The sequence below is a fragment of the Wyeomyia smithii genome, chromosome 3 (assembly GCF_029784165.1).
Source record: "Wyeomyia smithii strain HCP4-BCI-WySm-NY-G18 chromosome 3, ASM2978416v1, whole genome shotgun sequence".
NCBI classification, from domain to species: domain Eukaryota; kingdom Metazoa; phylum Arthropoda; class Insecta; order Diptera; family Culicidae; genus Wyeomyia; species Wyeomyia smithii.
In genome coordinates this window covers 35859200-35883333 of record NC_073696.1, presented here as the reverse complement: position 1 = coordinate 35883333, position 24134 = coordinate 35859200, and the positions used below count along the sequence as shown (strand labels likewise).

General features: G+C 36.3%; 1 protein-coding gene across 3 annotated transcripts in view; it reads right to left on the bottom strand.

Annotated features, from left to right (window-relative positions):
* The window catches only part of LOC129731065 (neural-cadherin), a 393666-nt gene that overhangs the window by 90498 nt on the left and 279034 nt on the right, over positions 1-24134 (bottom strand). For all 3 annotated transcript variants that reach the window (XM_055690805.1, XM_055690804.1, XM_055690806.1), the window contains 2 exons: positions 22783-22898; positions 10826-10990 (listed from right to left, as the gene is read on the bottom strand). In XM_055690805.1, the coding sequence (XP_055546780.1) occupies positions 10826-10990; positions 22783-22898 (281 nt within the window). The remainder of the gene's footprint in view (positions 1-10825; positions 10991-22782; positions 22899-24134) is intronic.

Below are 24134 nucleotides of genomic sequence, written 5' to 3'. Positions count from 1 at the left end.
AAAATACTCTTATTTAAAATAAAAAAAAAATATATATATCAAAATAAGTAACCTAATTTCGGACACTGGATCAGGTTAGTACAAGCGGCAGCCACAATTTGCGTACGACACAAAATTACAACAACAGTTTCGAAGCCCGTAGCTCGATTCAACCCAAACACCCAACCGACACCAAAAGTTACCACGAAACCCCAGATAGAGAGAGAGAAAAAAAGAAGGAAACTAAGTTGCGGTAAATGTGTGAACAACCACACCTCGAAACTTCTACACCACCACCGACCGTCATTGATTAGTATGATAGTGTAGTACGCTAGCGCACTCAACCCAACCCGCTGCTACTAGTGGGTGGGGCGGATTGGGCGCGAACCAGACCTGCATGATGCGAAACGGGACATCCAGCTCCTCATCCATGGTGCGCTCGTACAGCTGCTGGGGAAAAACCGGTGGCATATCGTTCACGTCCTTGACGTTGATCACGATTAGTGTTTTGTTCTCGTTCAAACTGTCCGATGCCACCAGTGTCAAGTTGTACTGAACCGAAGGGTGGTGGGGTCACGTGGATGAGTATCGTTTTGAAGCGGGGATATTTTTTTTGATTGTGTTCGGAAAATAAAGAGAAAAAAAGAGTGAGAGATAATGTGATTAATAGTGTGCTTTACCCCTTGTGACCTGGCACTCTGGTTGCCGGTCTACCTCCCTCCCCCACAAACTTCTACGAACAGTTTCCGAAGTGGCGGATGTGTTTTGCTGTTCGGCACAGTCGATGCGATGCTGTTGGATGGAATAAAGTGTAATTTGGCGACCATTCGCAAAAGATATTTGTAATTGGTGTTTATTGAAAGTTTGGAAACATCACGGTTACGTTACTGTCAGTAAGTTGTTGTTTTTCGATGACTTGATATTGAATCATTTGAAAATCTGGTTCGTCAGATTTACGTAATCAAATAATATCAGGCGAGATATTAAAGTGAGGTAAAATTGAACTGTGAGTTATTATCAAGTGACATGCGTCCAGCTGAGTTCATCTAGTAACGATGAGTCACGATTAGCTTCAAATTGCCAGCTGATCACCGATTGGGTTGTGACTGATCTTGTTTGGTGGATGGTTCCAAGTAAATGCTTTATGAATAATACAAATGCAGTTCACGTTCAGAAGTCGGAACGAAAAAAACAAACCCGAAATACACCTTTTCTTCGAAAAATTTGAATTAAAAATAATTGAAAGAATAAATTGCAAAAATAATCATTGCTAAAGAATTTATTGTTCCAGTTTCAGTTCGATTTCCATTGCTTCCAACAAACCAAGTCATGAAAGCAAGTTCGAATGCATAGAAATTGCATTGCTAGAAGACGAAATAATTAAAACTGAATGATTGAAACAGCGGTAAAACGAATGGATCAGGGGTCGAACGAGTTGTCGTCCGAAGCAAATCGAAGTTCAAATTGAGAAAAGAACAAAAGGATATGACACTGCCAGGATAGATGTTTTAATGAACAAACAAAAAGGGTCAACATTGTACGAATTCAGCAGAACTTTGATTGATATTGAAAGCTGGACTGCGAATGTGTTTTAGAGCTCTAGAACCTTCCAGTCATGTTTGTCGTTGTGCATATTGCAGGAGGAGGAGATAAACTAACTGTCGTCAAAACTAAAGTAACATGTATCTTTCGACTTCTCCGTTGACTGGTTTGAAAGCAAGCTGTTTCTAAGTGGATTGTGGATTGTACAATTACTTGAGAAATCTGTAAAAAACATGATTCATTTCAATTTGAATGGAATTTTATATTTGTTTTTGTCTAGAAAATACATGACTATTCAAACTGTTTCGATTGAAGCGTTATTCTGTTAAGGATGTATTTGCTTTTGCTGGCGGAATCTTTCAAAAATTGTATCTCGAAATCGTTGATCTGTACTAAATGTTGTCTATAAAAGAATTGTAGCAAATTAATTCGTAGATTCGAAAAAAATATGTTTACAAAAAATAGTTTCTGCATGACATAAATTGCACATGAATAAAGTTTAAACGCTGCTTCTTTACATTTTTTTTTTAAATTTTAGTATATATTTTTTCATCTCCAGGAACCTGCTTTTTTCATAGACAAAATTTTTTAAAGGATAATTTTCTTTTCGAAAGGAAATACGAAGTTTAATAATATTGAAAAATGTTTGCGGCAGATTTTAGTAGTTATAGGATGATTTCGTGCGGTGTTGTACTTTTTAGAATTTCAACGTTTTTATTATCATTTTTGACACAGTGAAAAATAAATAGGGTGAATTGAATTTCCTTCTTTTACTATGCTTCGGATCAAAACACAATTGAATTAAAAACTGCGCACATTGATAATCACAATTTCACACAAAAGCGTGCGTGAAGCCATAAACAATGATAACACGGGTCAACAGAAGTTATTAAAAGTATAACCCTAGAGCTTAAACTGGAAAAATGGAAGATTATAATCTTTCATATAGTTTTCCCTTTAGCAAAAGTGTGAAACCCAGGAATAAATTCCTCTTGAATTATAAAGACTACGTTTGATCGATTGTTTGCATTGTTAACTTATGCCTAGAGTAGCAATTTGAATGCTGTTTATTTAGTGGAAACTAAGACTTTTACTCTCAAAATTGTGAAAGAAACCTAACCTCAAAATGCAGATACGACATATTCCACAATTTTTCACCACCATGAATACAAAACCGTAAGACGATACTTTCAAATCTATCAAAAAAATGCTCACAATAATGCTGTGGTTTTTCACCTTCCAACTTTTGCGGGTCGAAATTATATCGTGATGCAGCTTAACTAGCACACATAGTTTATAATAGGACCCAGCAAAGTCATTTTTAATTGAAAATCGTCAGGCGATAGTGACACTGTTAACCTTTGCTGTTGATTAAAAATCTTTCATTCTATTTTGGAGCACATTGTAAATTACCCCAATGCCTTTGCTTCGATTATGACATCAGGCTTCGAAATGGTCACGGTAGAACCACTTTTCACTGCGATAATCGTCTTCTTCTTCCTCTGACGCCACCAAGGCTTGCTGTCCGAATACATTCTTAAAAAAACATGTCAAATGAGTATCGCCATCATGACGTTATTTTCCTCAAACGTATCTTGACATTTTTTCTAGAAATGAGAAATACGCACGTTGGAAATTATTTATATCATTGATCTTGTAATAATATTTCTCAACATAAATGAACGAAGTAGACAGAAATAGGCCGAAATAACATCGCTAAACGATTGACAGTGTGCATCTCTTTGATACGCGAGTGTCGTTTGACTATCTTTTTCTTTCTGTAAGCTGAGCGGCGATGGTTTGGTTATTTTACATTTACGAGCGAAAGCCGACTGTGACGCACGCTGAGGAAGCGAGATCAAATGAAAATGGTGACCGTTTACAAGCCTAATGACAACTGAAGTTCGAAAAAGAAATGATTTTCAATAGAAAGTGAAGGTAAACAGCGTCACTATCACCTGACGGTTTTCAATTGAAAGTGACTTTAGGCGCTGACGAAGACAGGGACCACAACCTTTTTAATTTACTTCATTATACTTTTCTGCCGAAGAGATTTTCGTCACCGCCAAAATCACTTTCACAATTCTGAGTGACTATAGGGGTTAGTGTTATTTACGTGGGTTAATATCGATGAAAGCTCGTGTGATGGCTGGTGTCCTCGTATTTACTGCCATAACATAACATACGCATTCGAAAACAATTTTAAATTGACGTGGTACAGTTCTAATTTCAAAAGACACACTCATGAAAGCTAAGAGTCATACTTTGCGTAAGTTATTTCGTCAATTGTAACAGCTGAAAGTGAAACTGGTCAAGTGGACATGAATGCGCGAAATGTTCGGTTTCATTTTTATGCTTTTCTGACTATTTTCCCAACTAATTGATAACTTTTTCAGTTAGAGAAGTATCATTAAAGCAATGCATCATATTGGACACTGCACTTCAATAGTTACGTTGAAAGTCATGTCTCGGGGAAAACCGTTATGTCAGTAATAAAGAAAAATGTCCTTTTTTGTGTGAAGTAATCAGTGCAGTGACTGTCGTCGATCTATTTTTTATATATTTTTCAAAAAGAAGACACTTTGCCTAAGAAAAGATCGAAATTGGAGGACTATAGCAGGTACTATATCTGAGATATTGAGATATAAAGATGAAAAATGCTGAAAAATTGCATTGTTTTTTGAGAAAAATGCCCGAATTTATTTATAACAGAATAATTGCTAAATGTATAATATTCTTATAAACGTTATTGATTAGGCTCTTGGAAAAAACGTGTGGTTATGTGGTTTTATGGGTGAAAAAAGGCGATAAAGTATAACAAAAAAAAGAAAATGAGAGAAAAAATCATTATTTTAAACTTTGTTGGTTGGCATCTTTATACTCCCAGGAGTTCTTGTGCTGGGCTTTTTTTTTATCAAGTTTTAGGTGTCTACTAACAATTTCAAAAGATTTTACCGAGCTCCATCGACCAAGCGTTTAGAACCATTTTGAAGATTTTTGGTTTTGATAGGGACTGGGTATTTATTTATTTTCTAGGTTTTGGTATCCACTGAAAGTTTTGAAGAGTTTCATGGTCCCTCTAGGAAATACACAAAATCAAACAAATTGGGAAAATCGTAATCTTTCTTTCGATGCAAAGAGTCTTAAAAATGCATAAAACGTCGGAATTTGGTGTTATCTCGAAAAAAAATTTTTTGACCTAGAATCGGCCTTTTGGGACTTGCTGTAGAGAGAGCGCAGAGTAATAGTTTCTCTGACGAAAAAACGCTCCTAATTCGACAGAGCAAAAACCCAGTGAAACTGTTGTAAATTGCTCATCCGGTCACGCAAGAAAAGTGAAATAAATTGCTCGGCGATCAACTGAGCATTGCGTCACCGTTCTCATGCGCCAAAACCAGTATAAAATCGAACTTTCTGCAGAATACGCACCCATGGTGAGTTGTGAATCTTCCTATAATATTAAATTCGAAAACGGTTAGGATGTGGCTTCAATGTGAACCTAAATGTTTTGATATTTGGCCAACTTCTCTTCTAGTAAAGGAGAAGCTAATGAAAACTACTCCCTCTTAAACTGAGAGTGCAAACAAATGTTTACCCCTAACACGCGATGATTAAGAGTGAAAAGGAACTGTGCGACTGAAATACTCTACGCCTAAATGTGGATAATTACTCACTCTGTGTGAAAGAAAGTCTAGTTCTTCAAGGGGTTTGGCAGCTAGAGACGGAAATTTGAGCAAAAATCAAGAGAACGGAAGAAGCCTGACGAAAAATACAAATGAAAATAGCACAGGTAGTAATACACATGCATAGTGTTTTATTTCGACGATTTCGTACTCTAGATTAAAAGCGTCCTCAGATTTGATTCTAATGATATGCTTCATTTGGAAAAGTTTCTATGTATTTTATTGCGCTTCTTTTAGAATGAACGATTTGGTGATTGATTCACCTAGAAGTGATATGAAAAATTTATTTTTCCAGAACAGTGAGATAGATAGGTGAGATTTCGAGAAAGTTGTTGCAAATGTTTCTGCTAGCAACTTTGTTGAAGATATCAAATTTCTATCTCTTATGTTGAAAAAGAAATAAAAAAGTTTTATATACAAAGTTCATTCAAATCATAATTTTCAATATAACTTTTTTCCTGGATTTTCTACATATTTTACATCTTCTACAAAATTATAAGCCAAACAAAAATACATATTTTTGCCGAACATTTAATCTAGCTACAGTTCTAAATAAAACATTTATTCAACAGTTAACGGTTTTTCGATGGTTAGTTTAACTTTAAATTACTTTGACGTACGCAAAAAAAAAAACAGATAACTCTTCGATATTCTGAAAGCACATCTATTCTACTTCCAAAAGAATATAAAATCATTCGTCTAATAGAGTCTCTTCGATTGTTGGAATAAAAATATCTTTTGCATAAAAATTCGTACTTTTTCGAATGACTTTGGTACTTCCTAATATAGCGTTTTATAATCTTCGGCAAAAATATAAACCCATAAAAATCGCACTATTTTGTGAAAGGTCATAAAAATATAGAAAATCATTATGAAAATCAGTTATGATGAAAAATATGAACATTTAGGTCAGTGCGAATGATGTCATCCAATGCACACTGGGAAAAAATTAAACCAAATTCCCACTAATTAGAAGCCGCAGGGCTGGCAACCTGAAATATAGCATTTCTTATATGAAATTGGTCAATAAATCGATTGGTGATATTTTCAATCTGTGCCGGGCACAGGAAAGGGTCTATATTTCCAAAAATACACAAAAATAGGGTGAAAAGGGGCAAAATATACCTCTTCCCGTGCCCTGCCCAAAATGAAACCATCGCCAATCGAGTTCTTGACCAATTTTACATAAGAAATGCTATATTTCAGGTTGCCACTCTAGCGGCAAATATTTAGTGGAAAAACTGGAACCCACATTTTCACAAAATAATCGTCGCTGGGCTAACGACCTGAAATATAGCATTTCTTGTGTAAAATTGGTCAACAAATCGAATGGTCATGGTTTCATTTTGGGCAGGGCACGGGAAATGGTCCATTTTGCCCCTTTTCACCCTATTTTTGCATATTTTTGGAAATATAGACCCTTTCCCGTGCCCGTGAAAATATCACCAATCGATTTAATGACCAACTTTACATAAGAAATGCTATATTTCTGGTTGCCAACCCAGCGGCTTCTAATTAGTGAGAATTTGGGTGCGTTTTTCCCAGTGTGCAATGTGTCATTTTTGTTGTCTTCTTCGTTGGTTGATTTCAATTTGCTTGGTAGATTTCATGAAGCCTCTGGAATTTCAATGTGTGGATGTTGTAAAAAATGTTTATAATTTTGAAAAAAATTCTCAATCAGGCCGCGTAGGAAGTAAGACAAACAAAATTTCTTTGGATCCAATGGTAACGGATACTGGCCAAAACTTTAAACGAAAAAATTATTGATTTATTTTATATGACGTCATGTGCGAAACTGTGACTTAAAATTCATATTTTTCATTATAACTCTTTCCCATGATTTTCTATGTTTATATGACCTTCTGCGAATTTGTACAATTTTTATGGGTTTATATTTTTACAGAAGACTCTATATATAGAAATAACAAAGTTATTCGAAAAAGTACGAATTTTTATGCAAAAGAATTTATTTATTAAAACAATCGATTGTTTGGCTTATAATTTTGAAGAAGATATAAAATATGTAGAAAATCCAGGGAAAAAGGTTTTATTGAAAATTATGATTTGAGTGAACTTTGTATATAAAATTTCCTATATCTCTTTTAACATAAGAGATAGAAATTTGATATCTTCAACAAAATTACTAGCAGAAATATTTGCCCCAACTTTCTCGAAGACACTGGCTATCTATCTCGCTGTTCTGAGAAAATAAATTTTTCATATCACTTCTAGGTGAAATAATCACTAAGTCGTCCATTCTGAAAAAAGCGCAATAAAATACATAGAGACTTTTGCAAATAAAGCATATAACTAAAATAAAATTTGAGGACGCTATTAATGTAGAGCACGAAATCGGCAAAATTTAAACACTGTGCAATGGCATATCCTCATCTCCTAGATGGTCTCGAGATACGATGCTGGCCTAACAAGCCAGTCGTCGTAGGTTCGAGTCTCGTCTCGGGAGATAATGTTAGTGTCAGTAGGATTGTAGCGCTAGCCCCGCAATCGTTCTGTACACTAAACAGTCGGCTGCGAAGTCTGTGTATAAATAAACAGAAGGCCAAGTTCCGAATCGGAATGTAGAACCAAGGCTTGGCTTGGCAATGGCATATATATAAAAAAATCAACTTTAGAATTTCGTTTAGTGGTAGGGCTCAAAAGTTTCGTCCTCCTGAGTACAGTCTCCATGCCGAATTTCAGCTCGATCGGACTTCGGGAACACGTGCCTCAAAGCGCTCGAAGTTTCAAGTTTATGACCGATGAAAATAATGCACAGGTCGATATCGAAATTTTATTTTGAACGCATGAAACGTCGAGATCTGGTGTTAACTCGAAAAGATTTTTACAAAAAATCGAGTTTCTGTATTCATCACAATAGTATTGTAACATATCCTATATTATGGTACGACACTACTAGCAAATTACATGCGATATTTCATTAGGGTGGCTCAGTCATTTTCCGTTAGGGTGGTCTTTTTTGTCCAAATTTACGGAATACGGAAAAATACGGAAAAAGCCGAATTTGAATGACAATGAATGAATATTGAAGACAGTAGTATCCAAACAACTCTTTTAACACCATAGTCCACTGTCGAATATGTGGCTTTCAGGGGGACTTTTTTGAGAGGACGAAACTTTTGAGCCCTACCGCCAAACGATATTCGAAGGTCAATTTTTTAATACATCCTATTTTATATATCTCATAAACGAGTAACAACGCTGTCGCTATACTTCGATAAAATTCGGGAATGACAAAAAAATTTCATTGCAATGAGGCGATAACCAAAAGCCCTGATTGCCGGTGATAATTGCTGCGATTTATTATTATTATTGTTATTCGATGATTGTTATTTGACGCCTGAGTTGAACATACTGTCATTAGAGATGTAATAGTTAAGGTAGAAAAGATTGCTGGGAAGACGATTGTGATCGAAAACAGCCATTAGTTTTGGCCCGTTTATACATTATACAATGACTGCCTAGATGACGTAAACTATGTAGCGTAATCGCTGCTATGTTCATATCAGTACCTATATTTATCTCATCACGCTTTTTCGATCAATTTATCGTCAAATTTCACCATATTGTTAACGTAAAACTTTCAACCATTTGACAAAATCGAGAAGCAAAGAGATCTACTTTCAAAATTTGTAGAATTTTGACGGCAAATTGGACAAATGAGAGAAATAAGATAACTTCTCTGAAGATATGCTAAAACGTTGGTCCCATTCTGAAAAGTAGCGAACTCAGCTTGAGGAATGAACACTAAAAGTATGCAAGCGTTGGCAAGATTTTGGGAATTACATTATTAGAGATGGCAGTGTACCGATAATGAAGAGTTTCAATTGAAAGATGTTGGTAAAAAAGCTATGCATAAAGCATCATTTCCGATACTCATCTGTTGTTACAACAAAAGAACATTGTTTATTCAATTACTCTAAGTAAATTGAAAACAGAAGAACACGCCAATAGAAAAAATATATATTAACTTTATTGGGAAGCCACCCCACCGAAATCGCCGCCTAATCAAACTACGAATGGCATAAATCTACCCATTCTCTGCTCTCCCCTTCTGCTGGCTGGAGGCGTTAATCGCCATAGCCCGCATTGTCATACGGCACATCCGCTCCCCCGCCATCCCAGCTTTCCCAGACTAATTCAGCAATCAAATTTACAGCCAATTAAATTTTATCACCCCATTTGGCTGGTGACAAATGTTGCTGCTTGAGCAGTGTGCCAGTTTGCCCTTGCCAGCCATTTTGACATTATAGGGTATGTTGTTTTGAGTTTAGTTCCTTGTCTAGTTCCGTTTCCTCCAGTTGTAGCGTGCACAAATCAAATTGATTGAGGTCATAAATATTGTTGTTCGGAATTATTTCACTAAAACTCACAATGATTGGTATAATGGTTTCGAAAGGCAAATAAGATAAACTCTCTAATTATCAACACGGCAAGGATTGCGAATGCGTTCAATTAACAATTTTGTGTATGATTGAGTGTAGCCAATGTTGCAAGCAAATAACATCGAAAGTCCGACAAAATTTACGACTCGAATTGGTCTGCCGGATAGAACGTTGTTCAGTGTGTTTTCCGTAAATTAAAATCAATTTATCAGCCCGTTTAATGAACATGCTAACACTTAATTCGATGCAAAGTACTGTAAACAGCTTCAGATCAAAGCGTTTCATGTTACTGCGTCATCACACGGTAGGGAATGGATGGTTCTCCAGGAAATAATTATACTCATCACTATATGGTTCGATTCGTTCAGTAGAGGTTAGGTATCAGTTCTAATTATGACTACAGTTCATTTCTGACATGTAAACAACCAGCCAGGGAAAGTTATTTTCGAACAACTTTCACTTCATTCATGGGAAATACAGTTGTGGTTGGGTACAAGCTGTACCCCATTCTACTTTTGAGGGATTACAAAAGTTGTCTGAGTGTTGACAACTCAGACCTGCTGAAGCGAAATCAATTTGAATTGATAGTGGATATAAAATAACGCAATTTTTGAACGCGAAAGTTGAAGTCAGAAATAAATAACCACCAAAAACGTCGCTATAAAAATCCTCCTTTCAGCTCCAGTTCAGCATTTTAATTATTCAGTCTTTTGGTATGTCTTAGAAGATTTGGTGGTCAAAATCCTCACCATTTCGGCTTATAAAATTAAGCTTTCCGCAAATTGTCTGCCTTGAGGGCTGATGACGATGATGATGATGATCAAAAGAAGACATCAGAGACTTTAAACCTGGTAGCGGAGGTCATACGGCGCTCTGGATAAATAATAATAACACTTCAAAGGTTGTTGATTGGAATGTTCACGGGGCAATCCTTTCCGTCTCTGCGGGCAGTTTGTATTGGCACCGAAAATCTTAACAAAATTAGGCTACGCAATAATGTTTTGAGAAAGCAGGCAGTCAACAAACAGTAAGGCTCGTGCAAGGGCAGACAAGCTACTTAATTCTACAAGGGTTCAAACAAACACGGCAAGCCGGAAGGATAAATGAAAAACTAAAGCTGGAGATGGACGAATGAAGGGAAAAACGAAATCTTTTCCGGTTGGTTGAGGAAAAAAACGAAGAAACACACGCAATGCGGGCAAAACGGTTCATAGAGACCTGCAGGACACGCTTGGGCAGATTCCGGTCGTCCTCTTCGGTGATTTGGGTCCGGTAGGTCGGACGTTCGAACACCGGCGGGTTGTCGTTGACGTCCTTAACGTGAATCACGACCGTGGTGTAGTTTTCCTTCAGGTTATCCGATGCTGCTAGACGAAGCTCGTACTGTGTGGGGGAGGCGTTAGTTGAGAAATGGAAAATATGGGTTAATATTTATAAGAAGTCTTGATTAAGAGCATGAAAGTTTCAATATTTAATAAACCCAACGCGGGTGCTGTGAGAAAGCTGTAATGAAAACATACAACGAAGCTGATTTTTTTGCAGCTTGATTAATCACATTTATCGGGCTTCCGGGCAACACCAAGCGAACGTAATAAAATAATAATTGTTAATTGAAGTTGGGCAAGTAATCAATCAAAGTGTCACCGCACGGTAGTACATCATTCTTTAATTGACTTGGCTGGTGCTTAAAATTGGAGTTTTTTTCTGTTTTTCTTCTTGTGATTGACAGAGAGGGCACACGCTCATTTACTGATATCGGCCGTTAATCAACGTACTCGATACTGGGTAAACAGAAATTCGACCAAGAAGTTTTTTTTTTACTTTTTTTCAGCTCTGGTGGTCAAATGATGGTATCACTCTTTCGCGGTTTTCATTGAAATTGTGTGAGTTTGGTGACACTGTTAATTTAGGCATTTTTAAAATAAAAATTTAAAAAAAGGTTAAAGAATTCTAGCAATAATACACATTTTCCCGAAAAACAATGAAGCCAATCTCCATGATCGATGACCGGTTAGCGAGATTTCGCGCGCGCAGAGCTTCCTGCTGATAAACGCGGATTAACGACTGCTTTCCGGTCCCACTGCATCAGATCTATATACTGTATATTTGCTTGAAAGCCGCCACAATTCTTCGTTATCCGGCGTAATGCCTCAATTTGTAATAAATCAAACCTTATAACTGCCGGAATAATACCGCACCGAACCGCCCACCGCAGCAGGGCCAAGTTGGCAAAAGAGAAATAATCGGCGCAAAAATCCGTGTTTCCAAGTGGTGAGATTTCCGTGGTGTTACCGCGTGGCATTCAACATAAATAAATATGACAGTTTTGGCTACACTCCAAACCCCATTTAATCACACACACGCACAACTCTTCAGTGAGACACATAAATCTTCAATAAGTTTTTTTCAATAAAATAAATATAACCGTCATCAATAATAACAACGAATTCCACCAAACGCCATTGCAAGTGCGGTTTGTACCCACTGTCCGCAGCAGACAGAATGTTCTGACCACTTTGGCAGCGACACTTCGTCCTTGTCGAGCGAATCTGATTGTGTAACGATTGCTTTTGCCATCATTTCACCACTGCTTCCAAGCTGCAATGAACCAGACGGAAACTGGCTGTGGCCGTTCTGCCATTACATATTGCCCCCGGACCAAACCAAACATGATATTGGTCCAAACAAAAATGACATTAATTTAAAATACAACTCAAATTAAAATATTGAACCAAGGCTTTCGTGCACGAAATCCCCTCCCATTCGGAAACATTGGGCCGCACCGGAGGAGCCTGCGGTGAGCAGATAAATGGATAAAAAAGAGAGAATCAGCCGTATTATTATTGCACGGCAAACAAACGGAAATGCTTCGTTGGTCTCCGGAGCCGCCAGGGAACATTAACAACTCGGCGGAACGTACGCACACACACACACATACCTTACCAACCGAGAGAAGTTGGTTTACATGGTCCATACTTATCTCAACGTTACCAGAGAAACTTCAAAACGGTGCCATAAAAGCAAACGCAGTTTTGTTTTGGTAATAAATTACGTACTGTGTCATCTCCTAGATTAGAACATTAATTTATAGGTCGCCATTAAGCTGCAGGCAATGTCTTGTACTACCGAAATGAAGTTTCCACAAGATGAAAGCGAAGCTTTTTTTTTCTGGCGACAGGAGTTGCACTTCACAACCCATAAATACTTATAATTCAATAAGCGGAACAATCGATTTCAACTGCCCAAATATATTACGTCGAGCAGCGAACGTTTTTTTTTTAAATTTTTTATTTCATCCCCCTTTTAGCCATTATTCATTCCAACAGTTATTCCACCATGTTGCAATCGCATTTGCGAATATTTTTCATCGTTGTCATAGCGCATTTTTTGTGTGTTAAACTGTCATTAAATGTAATTATGATTGTCGTTTTTTTTTCGAAATTTGACAGTGCTGAAACGAAACTGCGGACGGTCTCCTAAAAGCTGCAATTTCATGTTATATAATTGTTCGCTGTGAATTAAGTTGAAGGATTTTTGCCAGGTGAACAAAGCAAAGCTCGACGGAAATGCCAATTTATTGTTAGACTTTTCTTTTGAATCGGAATGAAATTACGATGATACGTTGGGTACTACTTTGAATTTCATTTGCCATTAAATATGAGTATTTTTGTCAAGAGTAACTTCCTAACGGGTGTAAGTGATTGTCTTTTCTCAAAAAATAATTTTTTGAAATCAACTTCTTTAATTAAATGACGTAAATAAATTATCATTTGATTTTAGTTCGAATTTTTTTTGTCGATCATTTTCAAGTTATATTTTTTTATTCATTTTAAATTTTTTGATATTTTTTGACAACTTCAGTTTATTGTCAATTTCTCTTGTTTTTTTTTGTGCTTAGAATTTTATTTAATTTTAATTTAATATTAGAGTTTTCAACCTCTTTTTTTGTATTCTCGCAAATCTTTACGTATTTAACATTTTTTCATCGTTTCCATTTTTTTAATTAGATTACTTTGCTTCATTTGTATCTATCAGTTTACTATTATTATTGTTTTCAAGTTGATTGTTCACGACCATCATTTTTTTCAGTTTATAATCTCAATTGTTATTTTTTTCGATTCTATCATTTTTTCCAAACTGCAACAACCTTATTTGCTATGGGACTTTCGACTATTTATTTGATTCAAAATTTGTGTAAACAATTTAAAAACATACTAATAATTATAATTTGTGTAAACAATTTAAAAACATATTAATAATTATAATTTTTCATAATCTTTGTATTCAAAAAAATAGATATTTGATTTCTCAATTATTTTTCTCAAACAAATAATCACAGGGTTGACGTAGCATTACTTAAAAACATTTTAAACATTCATTCAGATGTCCTGATAAGATCAGTTTTCAAGATCGAAGTTGAGCTGAACAGCAAGAATTTGTTAGGAGTTTTATTTAAAGTGCCAGATTTTCAATTAGATCTTTCGCTGCTACCCGTTGCTGCTGTTTAACTAGGAACATCCTAGTCGCCATCCACTAGTAATATGATTGGCTTAAGCAGAAGCAGGCTTACCAGGTATATAATTCTGTCAACCGTGTTTGGGAAAGCAATCGACTAAACAGATCAATCGGAACCTGTGTTTCAAAAACGCTTAACCATTTTCAATAGTTGCTTGCATAATTAACAGAAACTTTTGGGTGTCGCATTCTACTAACGGGAAAGAAAATTTAGCACATGATGAGACATGGAGACATAAGTCTTTAATTTGTCCGTAAAAGGACAATTTGTGCTATCTTCGATGGTTGGAATATGGTATTCTTCTGATGACACAGTGGAAATCTGTTTTAACACTGAAAATTTGCCAGCGCTCATATTTTATTTGCATTCTAAAACATTTAGGTGTTGTCCAAATACGGCAGCATTTCATTAGAGGAAGTGCTGGCCGATATAAAATATTTTTAAATAATTCTTTTTGGAAGGACAAAACTATTATCTACAACTATGCCAAAGTCACTATGTCAATCAAACAAAACCATTTTTTCAATGAAATTATTTTTAATCTCCTATAGAGCACTTTGTTGGTAATTGCGGGAAATTTTTTTTTTAAATAATTATATCTTTTTTTCTTTATTTCTCCATGATTGAAGAGTCATCAATGCTTAGTAATCTTTTGTAGTTTTCATAAAAAAACAGATATAAAAAAGAGCTTTTGAGATACCTAATTAATTGTTACACTTTCTTCAACTTTTTGGAAAAAATATTTTATTTTAAAGTGTATATTTTTTTGGAAAGGTAAAACTGTTATCTGCAACTTTGCCGAAGACGTCACACCGATCAAACAAACCGATTTGGCTCTAAAATTGTTTGTTATTATCCACATCTTCCCAACGAAACATTTTTAAAAAGTTTCTCTAAAATAAGTCGTGCTTCAAAAAATAAAACCAATAGCACAAAATGCCGTTTTACAAGGTAGATCATTCTGTCGACCGTGCTAGGGAAAACTGGGAGACATAGTTCTTTGTCAAAAAATACATTCAATTCTATACAAAAGCATCAAAAATCTATAAACTTGTTAAAAATTGTAATTTTTTTAATATGGGTCATTCCATACGAAGTGTACATGCCACTTGGCTCAAAGCTGGGGGAATTATTCATCTAGGTTCACTATGAAAAAATCACAATTTTGGTGTCGATTGGAACACCCCCCGCTCTGTGGGACCTCCCTCTTTGTGACAAAGTCAGGCAATTTTTGTTCAAAATTCCGTTTTTCTTTTTCTTACAATTTATAGATGTAGGACACCCGCAAAATACTGATAGATGGGTTTTAAAGAAAACAAACCAAGGAATCAAAAAAAAATATAATTTTTGACTGGAAGTGTTGCCAGATGGATTATTTTTGTATTTGAAAACTAAACTTACATTTTTCGGCAAATGCAGCCATTTTTATTCCAAATTTGATAATTTCATCGTGTTCCTTGAAAAATTTCACGTAAGAAACAACTATCATCCCGAGGTAACATGAGCCAATCTCACGATATAACATTTTTACGAAAATAGTTGTAAATTTCGTAATTAATTTATTTTATAGTTTATGGTTGTAAGACACCCGAAAAATAGTGATGAGTGAATTTTGAAGAAAATAAACCAAGGAATCTAAAATAAAATAATTTTTTTGACCGGAAGTGTTGCCAGATAGATTTTTTTTCTATTTTAAAACTAAATTTGCATTTTTCGGCAAATGTAGCTAAGTTTATTTTAAATTTGAAAGTTTCATCGTGTTTCTCGGAAAATTTTACATAAGAAACACTTATCACCCTGTAATAATATGTGCCAATCTCAAGATATAGCATTTTTACAAAAATGGTTTTAAATTTCGTAATTAGTTTTTCGTAACAATGCTATATCTCGAGATTGGCTCATATTACCACGGGGCGATAAGTGTTTCTTATGTAAAATTTTCCAAGAAACACGATGAAACCTTCAAATTTAAAAATGGTTTTGAATTTCGTAATTAGTTTTTCGTAAAAATGCTATATCTCGAGATTGGCTCATATTACCACGGGGCGATAAGTGTTTCTTATGTAAAATTTTCCAAGAAACACGAAGAAACCTTCAAATTTAAAATAAACTCAGCTACATATGCCGAAAAATGCAAATTTAGTTTTAAAATAGAAAAATAATCTATCTGGCAACACTTGCAGTCAAAAATAATATTTTTTCTGGATTCCTTGGTTTATTTTTTTCAAAATTCGCTCATCACTATATTTCGGGTGTCTTACGGCTATAAACTATAAAATAAAATAATTACGAAATTTACAACTATTTTCGTAAAAATGTTATATCTCGAGATTGGCTCGTAATACCTCGGGATGATAGTTGTTTCTTACGTGAAATTTTCCAAGGAACTTGATGAAATTATCAAATTTAAAATAAAAATGGCTGCATTTGCCGGAAAATGTAAATTTAGTTTTCAAATACAAAAATAATCCACCTGGCAACACTTCCAGTCAAAAATTATAATTTTTTTTTGGATTCCTTGGTTTATTTTCTTTAAAAATCATCTATCAGTATTTTGCGGACGTCCTGCATCTATGAATTGTAAGAAAAAGAAAAACGGAATTTTGAACAAAAACTGCCTGACTTTGTCACAAAGAGGGGGGTCCCACAGAGCGGGGGGTATTCCGATCGACACCAAAATTGGGATTTTTTCATAGTGAACCTAGATGAATAATTCTCCCAGCTTTGAGCCAAATCCGTGATGGTCGTGTCCAAGATTATTCTTTTCCGTGGTCACTTCGTATGGAATGACCCATATATTTTTTTGCAAAAATCACCCTATTTCGAAACTCAATTTGAAACACAACCACACGGAAAATTAAGAGTCTGATTTTTTTTATGAAGGTCAATCCCTGGCATTTCGATCACAACTGAAGCACACCAGTTCTGAATTAGGATGACCGGAAAAACAGCTTTCAAATAAGAAGGTAATTATTTCTGGTTTAAAAGACAAATACCGAGGACTCAAATATGTGTAGTATTTTTATGTTTACCTAAGAACATACGACAAACAAATGAAAAAGGCATATTTTTAGATGAAAGATATCAATAACATTGAATAAGGTTAAAAAATTTGCGATTGCACAATGCCTAAGATGATGTTAAAAATGAAATAGAAAAGACAGAGTAAAAATGGCTTTCTTTCAATTGCGATTTAGTGAAACAGCTTCAAATCGGTTATTTTCCAGCAAATCAAAAGAATTGTGCAAAATTGCTCAGTATCAACCCAGCTGCAACATTGTACAAATCTTTGTTTTTCTATCCACAAAGATAAGAAAGTTGGATTTTTGAATTCGTCGAAATGTTGGTCACCTTATTGTTGATACATGTAACATGAAATTTTGCGCTTCAGTATATTTCACAGTTTTGTAAAAATAACTTTCTATCAAGAATGTTACTATCAAGCTCTAGATCAAAATTTGGCTTTGAAAACATTCATGGTCTTAATTAGGCTGTTTAGCTATATCAGTTTTTTATATCATCTGAAAGAGCTGCATTTTTTAAGCAAAACGTGGTTTTCAAAAATTTTCCATCGTCGTCCTTCATTTTTTAAATCACAAATTAAAACTGCTCGAAATCGCTACAATGACAGTTCGCCCATTTAGCAACTGTCATTGTAGCGATTGGGAGCGATTTTTATTCTTCATTTAAAAATCGAAGGATTATGATATAAGTTTTAAAAAATCACGTTTCGCTCAGAAAATTACACTCTTTTAGCTGATATATAAAAATCAGAAATGCGTGGAAGGCTAAACAACCCAATTAGATCGTTTACTGATATATTTATACCTTTTTTTGATCGTATTTTTATTTCATGATTTAAAGTTTCTAATTTTGTCAAACGTTAAAATCTTCGTTCTTGTTGCTTTGATGCCTTTAAAGTGAGTTTGCAGTTCTGCTCAAAAGATTACCTTTTAATTTTAAAATCAATTCTGATTCTTTTTTTGAATAAATATATCTTTTTAATGTTGTCTTCTTCGGCATTGTATTAATTGTATTGTATTAAACGTTTTCTCTCATATATATTCATATATTCAATTATTTGTATACTTTTCCTAGAGCTTGTTCCTTGCATGTTTTCTGTCATTTTTATATTTTATATCACCGTGATTTTCTTTCTGCTATTTCCCACATGGTACTATATGTTAGTTTTCCCTGTATCAGTATGTTTTTATATAATTAATACTTTAGTTTTGACGTTGTAACTTACATTTTTGACTGGGAATGATGATTGCGTTGATTTCTAAATGCTCATCATCGACGTTTCGGTCTTTTCATGGGAGCATCATCAGGGTTTACAATACATTTATCATTTTACGTGCAACTGGACTTAAGTAAAATATCAAATATATTGTGGGCCTTGCTGATGGTTCCATAAAAGGACCGAAACGTCGGTAATAAACAGGCAGAAATCAACGCAATTCATTAGTCCCTTGTGATAAATAAAATTAAAATTTAAAAAAAATTTTTTTTTAGATAAAATTTTTTATTTTTTGTTGTTTAAACTTGCTCAAAATCATCATAACTATTTTATGATACACATGCTGCTTTTTTACTTAATTGTCTTGAACATGCAAATATTTGCTAAATATCATTCATCGTTGTTTTCAAATTTTAAGTGCGCAATTAAGTTCTCGCTGTTTGTCCGTAGATGGCCCCAGCACTGAGTGCTGATCGAATTTGACATGTCAAAAACGTGATAAATTAAGGTGAGACATATGGTGAACCAACCGCTTTGACACGTTAGCGGTTTTATTGTGTTTGTACTTTTAGTTGTGCGAAAATGTCTAATTTTGTACTGAATAATAATCATTTGCGGGCAGGACGAGAATTGACCTCAGTGCAGACAGAGCCTTACAAATTCGTACACATTTGCCATAGAACAGTGTCTGCTAATCCTGACATTCATGTTGTGTTTTCTTTTTCCCATTCGCTCTTTTGCATTATACTCGCACCAAAAAAATACGCGTTGCTCGGGACAATGATTATCGGATGTTATTTGACAAACGCGTGTTGATGTTGGTTCATTTTGCTACAACGATTGATGTATTAAATTTATTTTTGGCTTTAGCCACAATGTGTCTCGTATATGAACAGTATGGTGGCAATGAAAATCGACTTTTCGAATTTTGTTTATGAGTTGAGCTCAAAAGTTTCGTCTTCGAGAAAAATGGTCCACAAAATTAAGAAAAAAAACGACTCTCTAGGACTTAAAAATCCTTGAGCAACAGCAAATAGAAAAATTAAACCTTTCGAGTCTCGTTCAGCAATAAAGTTCAAAAGTTTCGTCTTCTTGAAAAATGTTTTCATACAAACTTTCAGCTCAATCGGACTCCGGGAAGAGTAGCCTCAAAGCGGTCAAAGTTTCACTTTCCGACTGAGCGAATTGTTAACCGTGACGAAAGACAAATTTTTCTCATAAAAGTCATTACCACTCTATTGAACAGTGTCAGTAGGGGATGCATGTAGCACTCGTTCATGAATACCGAGACAGAAACATGATTGGACGCGCGTAATATGTCCTTAGAAACACGACTCTTCCGACGTCATAGAGAATCGTGTTTAAATGAATTCTCAAAAATATATAAGACCCTAGTGTGCTCCCCTCTTCTTCCTTTTCTCTGCCATTTTTTCTACCGCAACGCAAACTGCTCAAACTGAAGCACTTTGTTCTCACACAATGTGTTACTTTTTTACAAAGTGTTGTTCACGTTCTCTCTCTCTCTTGATATATTGCTCACTTGGTGATATCATAATCGTTTCGTTTTCGCTCTTTCTCTATGTGCCTGTTGGTTGTCAAAATGTGTTGGTACCGTTCTCGTTGTATCTTGACGTAAAATTTACGTACATCGAGCGCAATGAGTGAGCAAATAACAGCACTGTTTGCGGGAAGTGTTACTTCTCTCATAATATTCAAAGAAAATAGTGGCTAAAGCGCATCAAGAGTTAAATAAAGTTTACGGCAATGCTGCTCTTAGTGAAACAACGTCTCGGGATTGGTTTCGCAGCTTTCAAGACGGCAATATCAACGTTGACGACTGTCCCCGTGAAGGAAACCTTCGAAGATGATGAGTTGGAGGAATTGCTCTTTGAGAATCCCTGCCGAACGCAGGAACATTTTGCTTTGGTATTAGGAGTTACTCACCAAGTCATTTCCAAGCAATTGTATGTTCTGGGAATGATTCAAAAACAAGTGGTTTGAAGTCAAGAGACGTTGGGCGTGTCGCTTTTTTACCTGTGGAAAACTGCTCCAGCGGCAAAAAAGGAGAGGTTTCCTTCATCGTCATGGGACTGGCCGGTCATGCTTCTACGTCGTTGGCAGACTATTCTGTGTATTTGGTGGGACCAGGGGTTATACTGATGAAATCGAACGAAACCGTCATTGGAGAACGGTATAGACTATCGGCAGGAACGGCCACAATGCGAGCAGAAGTACGACAAAACGATTTTACTGTATGACAATGCTCGGCCTTTATACAACATACTGCCAACGTATTTAAAACTTACATAGAAACACTCAAATGGGAAGTCCTATCACACCCGCGTCCATATTAAGATATCAAAAAATGGTTTGATTCGTGGATAGCTTTAAAATACGAATACTTCAACCGTAACGGTATTCAAACTCTGGCGGGAAGATAAGACAATATTGTAGTTAATGATGGGCTATACTTTATTTTTCAAAAAAAAAAATGCATTTTCATTTAAAAAACAACGAGAAATAAGTGGCACTTTTTGGACTATATAAGAGCCTGCTTCTGTTAAAATTAATCAGTTTACTAGTGGTTGGCCACTAGCGGCAGTGAATAGCAGCAGCGGAGCAGCGTCAGCGGTAGGCGCAGCGGCACGGATAGCAGCAGCAGTATATTGGATCACTGTTGAATGAGGTTGATTTGCTGCGAACAGGGATTGACCAGCAGCAAGCAGATCTGCAGAGGGTGACGAGCAGACGGACCAACAGGATCGACAGCTCTGTCCACAGTGCTAGATTTGGAATCCCCCTTTTGTGTGGGAAGCATTGTCAATAAACAGGCATGTCGTCAGATTTGTGAAAACTGAAACCAACCGTCCTTTTAGGGACGACCAAAAAAAGATAAAAAAAAGAGTTTTCCATATCTGAGTACGACAGTAATCGTGAGTATACTATCAAGAAATCGAGTGCTATTGACTGCAAAAAACTGTAAGCTTTGTACATATTGAGAAAATACAACACTCGAATTTTGCGAGTTCAATCAAATGATTTTGGGGCGTTAAGGAACTAATTTCTCTTCATTGCATATTGTCATTTGTAGGACCTATTGCAAAAAAATACATTGGTTGTCGTGACACATTTTTCAAAAGTGATTACATTTTTTGAAAACGTTATTCTTTTTAATGTTCATGTGTTTAAGAGCCTACTTTTTTGAGGACAAGTGATTTATTATTTGTCATTCATATTATCACACTCCACTGTTTTTTTTTTTTCATATTTACTGCTAACATTTTCTACTTCTTTGATTTTTATATTAATCACTTTTCATTGCTTTAAATATATATTTGGTTTATTGTTTTTGTGTCGTTATTTAATTTATTGGATGCTTCTGGATATTTCCATGATGGATACTTCCGAAGATTAACAGAAAGCTATTTTCAATGTATGCTTTACACGAACAGTTTTGAAAATGCCTTCTTGAGCTTGAGCTTGAACGACCGCACATTTCGTCGTTGCTCCTCCGTGATGGATCTGAGCTAGTTAAATTGCATAAAGAACCACCGTAAGATGGCTAATTTGGGATTAATTCACCATCTTCAGTGTACAACAATTATCAGTATCAGTAGCTTCCGCTTTGTAAAGATTTATTACGGTGCCGGTTAAGTTCCTAAGGTCGGTTATGGAAGGAAAAAATGAAATGTTACTATCGTTGTTGCCAGAGACCGAGTTTAACTCTGCATCTCTAACGACAATAATGGAGAGGAAGGTTACTTTGTCAGCATGGTCAGTGGCGGATGACCTTACATGACAATTCGAAATAATATTCAACAATTATCCACATGATTAGAAAATAGTATGAAATCAATTTCTTATAATGTCGGCTATACCGCAAAATGGACTACAAAACCAATTCAACCCTGAAAGGACTGTCAATCCATTCGCAAAAGGCATCGTGCCAAACGCCAACAAATACGTGTGACAATTGCATTGCAACTTCGGGGATTGCGGAACCAAGAATGGCATCTAAATTTTTTTCGATAATTGAAAAAAAAGGTGAATGCCATCCATGGAGCGAAACGTTTTGCGTCACCGGGTGCCATAATTTCAAATTGTCACCGGCTTGTTATCGGCGCGGCAAGTCCGGATACAATTTTCCGTGTCATCAACACCCGCATACGTCATGGCTGCCAGGCAGGGCAGAAGCCGTGGTATGGTTCCGAGAATAAAGCTTTTCCGTTCGCCCTTGGGCACAAAAGGAATAATAATCGCTCTCAATCCAGTTGGGCGCTGCTGGATTTTTTGCCTTCTTCCTTGCGAAGGCGGCTGCTACCAGCAGCCAGCCAATCATAATCGTCAGAATCGTCCTCGTTTCTAGCGTTGTCGTTGCTATCGATCGAAATATATGTATGAGTAGATATGTATACTTACTCGCTTTCTCGTCTCGTAATCCAGGGCGCCAGCAACGTAGATAGCGCCCGTCATGTTCTTCACCGCGAAGGCACCGCCTATGTTACCGCTTGTGATCTCGTATCGAATACGCGAGGCTGTGGAAGGAAAAGGAAATTGAAAACTTGAGTCAGTTTTAACAAAAAGCGAAAAGCTGACATATATTGTCATCTTCCCCATGATTGCCATGGTCGGTGTCAAGCCGATCGTAATGGCCCGTCGCGCACCGGATATCTACGAACGTTTTGCAGAGAACTCGGCAAATAAGTAGGTACTGCTTCCTGAAATCCAATTCCTTCAATCAAACAGAAGAGGCCCTCGTTTCCTATGAGGACACCGATAACAAGTGACATAGTCTAGAGGAGGCATTTTGGGAGTGATAGCGAATGAATGGTGCGAAAGTCGACATAAAAAGTGCCGTAAAACGTTTACCGACCGACATGGTTTGTTATCTACCCACCAGAAAGAAATAGCAATTTGAGCTTACGGCACAAAGCTCGTGATGAACAGCTCCGTGAATACGGCACAGCTTTACAAAGCGATGCAGGCCTTTCTCGTTCCTAATGTAAAGGACACACATGGTTGCCTGTTCTTCACGACTATCCACAAGTGTCGCAGCCGTGAAACAGAAACCATAACCACACGTCTCGGTGGAAATAGAACGTTTCTAAGTGAGGTGCAAAACGGGAAAAAAATAGCGAGCGGTGAAATATGTTACCTCATAAACTCCTTTGATGTTGTACCACCGTTCAAGATTCGTCTCGACGGTGGCGCCGCTAAATGGCGCGGCTGCAAAGTTGGGCGAAAAGAAATGTCCTGATCTTGGTGCAAGCGATTTGTGTCGGTCAGAATAATGTTATAAAGGCTTCATCCTTTTTTGGGGCCGCCCGCTGTAATGCTATGTGTACCGGGGCGTGGTTATATCGTACTAAATTTGCACGTTAGCCGTTCAGCCGTCTCGTAAATTGTGTGTGTTTTGTTTATTGGACCGCGGCCATGAAGCGGGCGGTTTGCCGCAGTATTCAACGTGATGAAATGTATCACTTGTGATGTGCCGCATGCAGTAAAGTAGCGTTGCTGGAGAAGGGGAAGGGTTTTGCGATTAAAATTTGACTGATGTTGTAATAGCATTACAGTCTAGAAAGTAAACATAAAAATGCTCCAGTGTTGTTTAATTTTACCGGACTCCGTAGAAAGTGAATAGAAGGGGCTTCAGCTGAGCACTTGAAAAAACTCACGGAGCAACAAATTTCCTGAAAAGCTGGTTGGCTTTTCGCTTCTTTTAGCTCTTGTATAATGCGTGAAGAATTAACGGAAAGTCATACAGTTGTCTG